This window comes from Cryptomeria japonica, chromosome 9, assembly GCF_030272615.1.
Source record: "Cryptomeria japonica chromosome 9, Sugi_1.0, whole genome shotgun sequence".
Lineage (NCBI taxonomy): Eukaryota > Viridiplantae > Streptophyta > Pinopsida > Cupressales > Cupressaceae > Cryptomeria > Cryptomeria japonica.
The window spans coordinates 19,423,857-19,434,438 of record NC_081413.1 but is presented as its reverse complement, the minus strand read 5'-3'; the positions used below and the strand labels follow the sequence as shown (position 1 = coordinate 19,434,438).

Below are 10,582 nucleotides of genomic sequence, written 5' to 3'. Positions count from 1 at the left end.
CCCATCATCAACTTTTATTTTTTGTTCACACAAGTTGCCCATCATCAACTTTTATGTTTTGTTCACATTTCAGCCAGCTAATATGGCCTGTCACATTGATTGTTCGTATCGATCTACACTTACAGGCTTTAAAGACTGCGTGGTCAAGTTGTTCGACGTCCTTTCTCTCCATGCTGTAGCACTTATTGAGCTCCATAAAAAAATTGACTTGTCATAACATACCTTTTGAGATATAATCAATTATTATGCCGTTAAAGATTTCAGTCCTTTAAGCAATTCTAATGCTTAAAAAAGCCTATATTTGATGTGAGCTTTTTTCATACCGGACATTGTACATGCACTTCAAGCTCCCCAGAAAAAATCTGCACGTTACACGTCTGGAAACTGGTGCTGCTTACTGAACGCCGCAGGCACTTCTGTGTTTTTTTAAATCCAAGCAGTTCTCCAGTGATTTCTATTAAACTGCCCACAATTAATATAGTGATGGCCAGCTCAGAGAAATTGCAGGGTCTCGTAAAAGTTAAAAAGACCTATCTTTGATTCATTCATTTATGTCTGACTCTGATAAGACCAAAGTTTACGACATTATTACAAAGCAAAAGGATTTAGAATTCTATCGAGAGAATGTGAATAGTATAAAGAATCTACAGAAGGAGGCAGGTTCAAAGCCAGACCGATCAGCCAGAAAGTAGCTTTTAGAGTCTTCCTGTTACGGAAGAAATTGCTTCTTTTCAGGCTTCTCCCACTCTGGGCTAAATTGCTGCAAGTGGGCATCCCTAATATGAAGAAAATGAGGCCATATGATCAGCAGGGTGTAGATGAAATTACGAGGAAGCTTCCACAGCGTGTGCAATGGCTTTCCTGGTTAGCTAAACAAGGCAGCTACATAGCCCGCCGAAGCAACGACACAGTTAATCGCACTCTCATATCATGGCTAATGCCTAAGGTTCCTGCAAGTGACACGCCTGACCGCGGAGTATATGCCAAAGACGCCGTCATAGACAGCGTTACGGGCGTTTGGGTCCGTCTGTATGTTCCGGTGCCGGAAGACAACGAATCAGAGGAGCTGCCAGTGGTGGTGTATTTTCACGGCGGCGGATTTTGCGTGTTGTCCGCCGCCGATAAGAACTACGATGTTTTCTGCCGGCAACTGGCGAAACGGCGGCGGGCGGCGGTGGTGTCGGTGGAGTACAGGCTGGCGCCGGAGCACAAGTTTCCCGCCGCTTACGATGACTGCTTTGCAGCGCTGACGTGGCTTGCAAGCAGTGAGGGTGAGATTTTCTTGCCACGTAATGCTGACCTGTCACGTTGCTTTCTGATGGGAGATAGCGCGGGCGGGAACATTGTCCACCACGTAGGATGCCGCGTGGCGGAAGGCACACAAGATCTGGGATTGCTGAGAATTGTTGGGCACGTGCTCATTCAGCCATATTTTGGCGGCGAGGAAAGAACGGCTTCGGAAATCAAGCTAACGAAAGTGCCGCTGGTTACATTAGAGACTAGTGACTGGTTTTGGCGGGCGTTTTTGCCCCTCGGGGCCAGCAGAGACCATCCTGCCGCTAATGTGATGGGTGTAAATTCTCATGACATTTCAGCGGTGAAACTTCCGCCAAGTTTGGTGGTGATTGGTGGACTTGATATCCTTCGTGATTGGCAGCAGCGCTATTTTGAATACTTACAGATGATGGGAAAAGAGGCGGAGCTTTTGTTCTACGAAAATGCTATCCATGCCTTTCACTTGATGCCCTATCCTTTGTCTTCTCACTTCATTCAGGATCTCTCTGTGTTCATGGACAGATTATGAAAAGGAGAGCTTTTCTGGTTTTTTCCTTTCTTTCTGTTTTCCATCAATTGTTTCAAAAATTGAAGTCTACGGAAGTTACTGTTTTGTTAAAGTTATATCGTAATTTCTGATGCGTCTATTCTGATTTCAAAACAATAGTATTGATTGACTAACACGCACTGTCAACATTAAATATTATTATTTATTCAATTCATCGTAACTTGAAATAAGTTTTATTATTTATTCAATTCACCTTTCATATGATTAATAAGGGTGAATCAAATTCATGAATGAGGGCCATCAGATTAAAATTGCAGTAAAGCATTAGGGTGAATCAAATTCATGAATGAGGGCCATCAGATTAAAATTGTAATAAAGCATTAAGATGTGATTTAATATATTTTCAGAGTAATTTGCAATAAGTTTTATTATTATTTCATTTATTTCTCATATTTTTTCATTAGAATGATAAAAATCTAATTAGGTGTAGAGGAGTAATTGCAATAATGTGTTGTCTATAAGGGTATATGGTCCTATTTATTAGATCAATTATTATTTGACCAAAATATTTATTTTCCCTTTGAAGATAATATTTTATATTTGAAAAAAATTTAAAATAGTTATGCATATAATATTAATGAGACAAAAATATTAAATATAAAATTTTGAATGTATTTAAATATGTAAATTCAATTTATTCTTAGATGATAAAAGCTGAAATTTATAAAATGTATGAAAGGTATCTTTTTTAAATTCATGTTTTGGACCAAAACATGCTTGTGTATAATCAACATAAGTTGATCTAAATGAAAATATTTTTCTAATTCATTTTGTAAAAAGATGTGTATAATGTTGAAAATTTGATCAATATATATTTTTATAATCTTCTAATAAATATTTTTTATTTAATATTTTACTATCTCTAATTTATATTTTTTTAAACATTGAAACCAAAACATGCTTGTGTATAATCAACATAAATTGATCTAAATGAAAATATTTTTCTAACTCATTTTGTAAAAAGATGGGTATAATGTTGAAAATGTGATCAATACATATTTTTATAATCTTCTAATAAATATTTTTTATTTAATATATTACTATCCCTAATTTATATTTTTTAAAACCTCCAAACCAAAACATGCTTGTGTATAATCAACATAAATTGATCTAAATGAAAATATTTTTCTAATTCATTTTATAAAAAGATGGGTATAATATTGAAAACTTGATCAATATATATTTTTATTTTCATCATGAACTAAAATTTTAGGAGCATAGGAGGAGGCACTATCATAACAAACGACAAAGGTTCCACCCAAATAAGAACTTGCTCAAGAGGGAGATACCTCATCTAGTGAAGACTGAGTCTCTGTAGCAATCGAAGGAAGATCTGAGAGTTTCCTAAGCCACAATACTTCGGGGCAATAAAAGATGAGACAACATTTAGGACAACTGTACCAGAGAAAGTAGGAAGGGAAGGAGGCACCAGATTAGTAGAATCATCTAAATCATTATTTTTAGTCGTCAAAAAAGACTGCGAGATGGCTCAAAAGAGAATTTTTCCTCTAAAAGAAGACTATGAGATGGCTCAATAGGAAAAATTTCCACAAGATAGAGGAAGACATTAGATAAGAGCCATGAGGACAAGTAGAAGTTGAATGTCCAATAGAAAAGTAGTGTATACAATAAGGATGAATGCACTTGTAATCAATCATCCAATTCCAAGGATATTCCAAGGATATTCATTCTCCTCCTGAATAATCTCACACGATAAATCCTTTGACATATCCATATCCACAAGGACACATGCATAGGAAATATGAGAGAAATTACTATTATCTAGGTCCACCTTAAGGAAATGACCCAGAGCTTCATTACCTATAGCCTCATAAGTTGATCTATACGAAAATATAAGGGAAGATAGGGAAGTTTCCCCAAATAGAGAAAACATTGATAGAGTTAATAAAGGAGGGCATCCAAGGACGAAGAGAGAGGGGATGAGGACCACGTTTCTAGTCCCCCACATCAATAACAACATCAGCAGCATAGTTGCGTAAACAATTCTGTTTCTGAATATGTGTCTTTATGCATTGTTGATTCATGCCCATCCACCACCAACAGTTTTCTTTATCTTAAGAAGGAAGAATTTCCCTTCGAACTTGCCCAGAGCAATTCAATTTTCAATTCTTGAGTCGATGATTAAGAAGGGTGAATTGAATTTATAAATCAGGGCCATCAAGTAAAAATAGTAGTAAAGCATTACGATGTGATTTAATGTCTTTTCAAAGTAATTTGTAATACTATTTATTCAATTCACTTTTTATATGAGTAATAAAGATGAATGGAATTCATAAATCAGAATCATTAAATAAAGATGGTAAATCATTAAAATGTAATTTAATTTCAAGTAATTTGTAATAAGTTTTACTATTATTTCAATTCACCTTTCATATAATTAATAAGGGTGAATCAACTTCATAAACCAGAGCTGTCAAGTAAAAATGGCAGCAAAGCATTAAAATGTGATTTAATGCATGTTTAAAGCAATTTGTAATAAGTTATGCTATTATTTCAATTCACCTTTGATATAATCAATAAGAACGAATAGATTCGAGGCCATCTAGTTAAAATGGTAATAAAGCATTAAGATGTGATCTAATGTCTTTTCAAAGTAAATTGAAGTAAGTTTTATTATTATTTTGATTCATCTTTTATATTTCTGCATCTAAATAATAAAAATCTAATTTAGTGTAGAGGAGTAATTGCAATAATGTAAAATATGAAATATATATCACTTGAAAACATAGAGTTCATTTCCTAGGACACCAACACATTGCATGAACATCATCAAATAGCACTATTGTCATTCACTAGCTAACTCAAATATTCTGAGATTTCTCATCTTGAGTGTGAAAAATATCCTATCTATGCATAAAAATATAGGGAAAATGTTAGGGTTGTTTAGGGATTTTCCTCAATCAAACTCTCATTTTGGTCTTTCGATCTCCACAGAAAGCTAAAGAGGAAGATATTAAATAGTATTTTTTCCTCTAAGATAATATTTTATAGTTGAAAAAAATTTGAAACACTTATGCATAGAATATTAACATGATATAAAAATATGAAAAAATAAATTTTGAATCTAGTTTTTAAATATGAAAATTCATTTTATATCTAAATGATTAAAGTTAAATTTTAGAAGTTGTATGAAAGGTATCTCTTTTTAAAGTCATGTTTTGGGTCAAAACATGCTTGTGTATGACCATTATAATTTGATCTAAATAAAAATATTTAAATTCTAATTCCTTTTGTGGAAAGATGCATATAATGTTGAAAATTTGATCAATATATACATATTTTTATAATTTTCTAATAAATATCTTTTTATTTAATATTTTACTATCCCAAATTTATATTTTTCAAAACCCCTTGTGTATGGCCAACATAACTTGAGCTAAAGTAATCATAAAATGATTTTTTTATTATGTAGATAATGATGTATAGATTAGTTAGATATTTTTTCAAAAGGATATTGGTATTTTTATGTCATCTCAAGCTTATGAGTCCCTTCATTTAAAAATTAATTTAATAATTTAAAAAAATGTCCAATAGGTTTTTTATTAAGATAAGGGTATTTTGATGGGACCAAGCCCTAGTACAATTGAAGGAGGTTAACCAAGGGGTAACTAGTAGCAAAAAATAAATAGAGGAAGAACAAAACAAGAATACAACCAACTTGTAGGACAACAATCCTCTAGACAAACCAATTGATAGCAACTAGAAAAATCAATTAAAATGCAATTTGGGACCCTACTTCTCCCCAAAGGAACTACTAGAGAGGGAGAGGTCTTCAAACAATGACTTTTTTCTTGTGTTAAACAAATATTCAAGAAGAATTATCATCATGAGCTAAATTTTAGGAGTACAGGAGGAGGCACTATCATAACAAATGATAGAGGCTCCACCCAAATGAGAACCATATCAAGAGGGAGAGACCTCATCTAGTAGAAACTAAGTATCCGGGATAGTTGAAGGAAGATGAGGGTATTCCAAGACACAATGCATCAAGGAAATAAAAGATGACACAACATCTAGGGGAACCATAACCGACAAAATAGCAAGTGAAGGAGTACTAGATCAATAGAATCATCTAAACCATTATTTTAGTTGTTAAGGAAGACTTTGGGTGGCTCAAAAGAGATTTTTTCCACAAGATAGATTAAGACAATAAATAAGAGGCACAAGGACAATTAGAAGTTGAATGCTCAATAACAAAGTAGTATCTAAAACAAGAAGGAATTCTCTTGTAATTAATCATTTGAGTCCAAGGATGCTCACTCACTTACATAATAATCTCATGTGGAGAATCCTTTGAGATATCCATATCCTCAAGGATACATGCATAGAAAGTATGAGAGAAACTACTATTATCTAGGTTCACCTTAAGGAAATGACCTAGAGATTCATTACCAATAGCCTCATAAGTTGATTTATATCATGAAAACTATAAGGGAAGATAGAAAATTCTTACCCAAACATAGATAGAGTGAAGAGGGAATCTAAGGACGAAGAGAGAGAGGATGCCATTTCTAGTACCCCACATCAAGAACAACATCACAATCTTCAAGAGAGGCAAAAAAGAAAACAAAGAACCCAAAAGCACAAGGAAAAATTTCCATTTTAGCCTCTACCACTAGAGTCCATTGTGTAGAGACCCACTTATGTAATTTTGGCAATGTCAACCAAAGAAGACTAAACCTACAAATCAAAACTTCTCTAAAAAAAAGAGATATTGTCAATCGCATCATGGCTAGATCTGCTAGAATGTTTGTGAAAGAGTAGGGGAGGCATCCTAGGGTAGCACTCAAATTAATAGGAGGAACACGACTTGAAAGGTTACACAATAGGTTAGTGAAGGAGGCCTTAACTAGCAAGGAGGAAGCCGACCTAGATGCAACATCACTAGGGTCACGTTATAATGAGTTTTTAGTTAGTTCATTTAATATATATATATATATATAAATAATGAGACATATAGCTAATGTCAAATTTTATTATTTATATTATAATGGTCTTATACTTGCAAGCCCAAGGTTGATGATTTGCATTTCAAGCCTCTTCCAAGCCTAAAACCAAAACAAAAGTAATGGTTTAAAATTAAAAATTTTATTGAATGCATACCCACTACTGAATGCATACCTATTCTATAAAGGACTATGCATGTGGTTTAAAAAGAAACATGTAAATATATCTATTATAATTCTATTTTTAGTAAATATATTAACATCTCTTTGTAAATTTTTATTATATAGAACTATAAGTCAATAAAGAATATTCTTGCACTTTTTATATAACTTTCTATATCAATATTTTGGAAATCCATCTCATATCTAATTGCTAAAGGGATTCAATTAGAAGAACAATGTTCAAGTGCAATCAAGGACAATGAAATTCCTTACTTATAGATACTTAAGTAATTATTATATATCTACAGTTGCATCTATCCCAATCTCTATCGAATGAATTGACATCTTATGCTATGCAATTGTTATGAGATGATGTGTGTGTTCGTCGATCACATTGAAATTCACTTCAAACTTTCAAAATAAATCTACATGTTACATATTCTTTTCTTGAGAAACCATCTCATTATAAATGTGGTTCATGAAAAAAGGTAATAAGATAATGATTCTCAAACCTGGTCTTGTTAAGAATCCACATTCTACTACAATATCATTCAAAGAATAAAGCAATACTTGTTCAAATAAATCTCTTAAATTTATTTTTTTAATTACCAAGATTGTACTATAGGCTTGTAATTGATAATTCAATGCTTAATAGAAGAAATCAATAAAGGGTAATTAGTAGAGGTCTCTTTCAAATACACTGTATGACAATTCAAACTATTAGAATATTGTGTTTCATATTTTATTTGTTTCTCTGTCAAATATATGAATCTAAATATATTTAAATAGATAATGTGTGTGGCTAAATTTAACTCTTGCACGAGAGATGACTCTATGTGAGAAATATATTAGAGTGTGATTAAATATAATTTATATATTTTAAAAAATGGAAATATGAATGCTTGCAATTTATTTTCCTACACATACTTGCCTTCTTTATTTAAATGAAAGATATAACATTCTTTCAGTGTTCCCTATTCTTTATCTAATTATCTTTCTACATTGAACTTGTTCTAGGCTTCTTCTACACTCTAGGGTTGTTTTAGATGACATGTAGAATAAAAATCACTCTTGATTTGGTGGGTATAGTGATGCCCATATCCTTATAAACCCATATAAAGTTTGGAAAATCATAGAAAGTGGAACAAATGAATCCATTCCTAGAATATCTTTTACAACATGTTGTAGAGATGACACCTTCCCCAAATCTTCTAAACAAAACACCTTCCCCTTTCCATATTAGTTTTTGTTACTTCTTCAAAATCCCTTTCTTGCACGTGAGGATGGATTACAAGATAATTCGGATCCCATTCTATAGTTGTGGAGGTGTTTTCCACTAGAAGAAGGAATGATTTATGCAAGTTGAAGGTTATTTCTTCATGAATAACTTTAAATTATTCTCGTCTTCTTGTTCCTCACTAATGGAAAAAAAATAATTCAATAAATTACGAGGAGCACGTTAGTTTGGGTATCCATGATAGATACAAGAAAATATTATTAAAGGTAAGAATAGCTACAAAAAACTAGCACACTATGAAGATTTGATTTTTATAGGTGGCTCATTTGAAATCACACCAGCTTCTCTAGTAGGGATCGCTTATTAATGTGATTTTAGATCAGCCATGTAAACAAGTTAAATCTTAGAATGTATTGTTTAAGTCAAAATTAGTGAATATATAGAGGTGAATCCACTCACATATATCTTGTTTAATTTAAGCTAATATCTTTACCTATTAATTGTTTAAATTTGATCAACTAAATTTTTTTTTCTAGTTATTATCCCTGCAATGCTTTTGTTAATTGCAAAGGCATACAAATCAAGGAGAAAAATTCCCCAAATAAAATCTCCTCTATTTTAAAATAAAATGAATGGTACCACGACTTCAAATTAAACATACAAAAAATTTATACCATTGAATATACTCAACCAAATGGCACTTATAAATATTTAACCTAAGGCCCAACTATTATAAACTCAAATATTTAGAAAAATAATATTTTTTTAAAGATAAGTTTGTATTTATAACTAGCCACTATGCAATAGATCTTCTATGGCGATGATACTTAATTTTAGAGAGAAAATGTATTTGAATTTAGTATTGCAATTGTTGGAGATATCAAATATTAGGGTCTGAATTTGTAGGGCACCAAATTATGGCTATACATCACAAATATCTATTTTAATTAAGGAAAGAAATAGAGAGCATATGGAAAAGGAATGAAGAAAAATGGGGAAGAATTGAAGAAAAAATAAAACACAAAACTGCTACACAACAATAAGTCTTTTATTCCAAGCATTGATTGGAGTGGATGGGTCCTCCTACTCAAAGGATGAGGATATCAAAAGTGTGGTTGTCTCCCTTTTGTTCCTTTCTTAATCCCCAGCCTCCTCAACACCCCATGATTTTTGAAGCCTCTAATAGGTTGATTTGGGCTATTCCTAACATTATTGACCAAGCGGACCTAATTTTCATGGAGTGTAAGTTCTCTGTTGAGAAAGTCAAAGAAGCGGTCTTTTCCTTTGGACCCTTCAAATCTCTACCTCCAAATGGGTTTCCCCCTTTCTTCTTCAAATAATATTGGGACATTGTGGGATTGGACATAATTATGGCTATGAGAAAATTTATGTCTTCAATTTCCATACTAAAAGAGATTAATAAAACCTTCATTGTCTTAGTCCCCAAAAATCTAGGTGTCGATCACATGTCTGAGTTCAAACCTATAAGTGTCTACAATACTCTTTATTAAATATTTTCTAAGTTCCTTTTCAATCGTATCAAGCCTTTTTTGGGGGAAGTTGATTAATAGAAATCAAGAGGGCTTTGTTCTTGGTAATTAGATTTTTTATGTTGTTCGTGTTGTTCATCAAACCCTTCATTTTGTGGAGAATAATAGCAGAGAGGTACTTCTCTTGAAATTGGATATCTCTAGATACTATGATATGGTCTCATGACATTTTCCCTCATTGGTATTAAGTACATTTGATTTTAGAGGTAAGTTTATGAAATTAATTGAGGCCTATTTTAAAACTCCCTCATATTTAGTGTTGGTCAATTGTGCTTGTCAAGGATTTTTCTCTTTGTTTGGTGATCTTAGGCAAGGCAATACTCTATCTCCTTATCTATTCATTCTTATGGTCAATGTCGACTACAAAATTAAAAAAAGAATGTTCTTCAAGGTATCCTTAAAGGAATTGAACCCTTTTTTATCCCATTTTTTTATCTCACTAAAAATTTATGGATGATACCTTGTTACTTGTTTTAGCTTTGGTGGCAAAGGCTAGAGGTTGGAACTCCATACTATTAGACTATGCTAGTGCTTCGGGACAAAAAATTACCTTGGACAAGAGTGATCTATGCTTCATGAATGTCCCCCATGATATTCAGATTCGCATTGAAAGGATTATAAATTGCTAGATTTCTAGCCTCTCGTCTTCTTCCTTGGGCTTACCTTTGACTACTAGGAAGGTGTAGGAGTTGGTCTGGATTGGGCTCCTAGAAAGGATTCAGAGGAATCTGGTTTGCTGGAAAGGTGCTCTTCTAAGTAATGTGAGAAAGCACTAGCTTCTTAAAGCTTCCCTCTAGAGTGCTTCTATTTATCTCCGACCCGT

At 32.9% G+C, this 10,582-nt stretch overlaps 1 protein-coding gene across 1 annotated transcript; it reads left to right on the top strand.

Moving 5' to 3' along the window:
- Nucleotides 1-272: 272 nt before the first annotated feature.
- LOC131055518 (probable carboxylesterase 18) lies at nucleotides 273-1,888 on the top strand. Its single transcript, XM_057989978.2, has one exon. The coding sequence runs from the start codon at nucleotides 782-784 to the stop codon at nucleotides 1,802-1,804; it is 1,023 nt and encodes a 340-aa protein (XP_057845961.1). The 5' UTR covers nucleotides 273-781; the 3' UTR covers nucleotides 1,805-1,888.
- Nucleotides 1,889-10,582: the final 8,694 nt, after the last annotated feature.

Excerpts from the sequence above, each read along its gene's own strand:
- LOC131055518 (XM_057989978.2), top strand. The coding sequence starts at position 782 with ATGAAGAAAATGAGGCCATATGATCAGCAGGGTGTAGATGAAATTACG.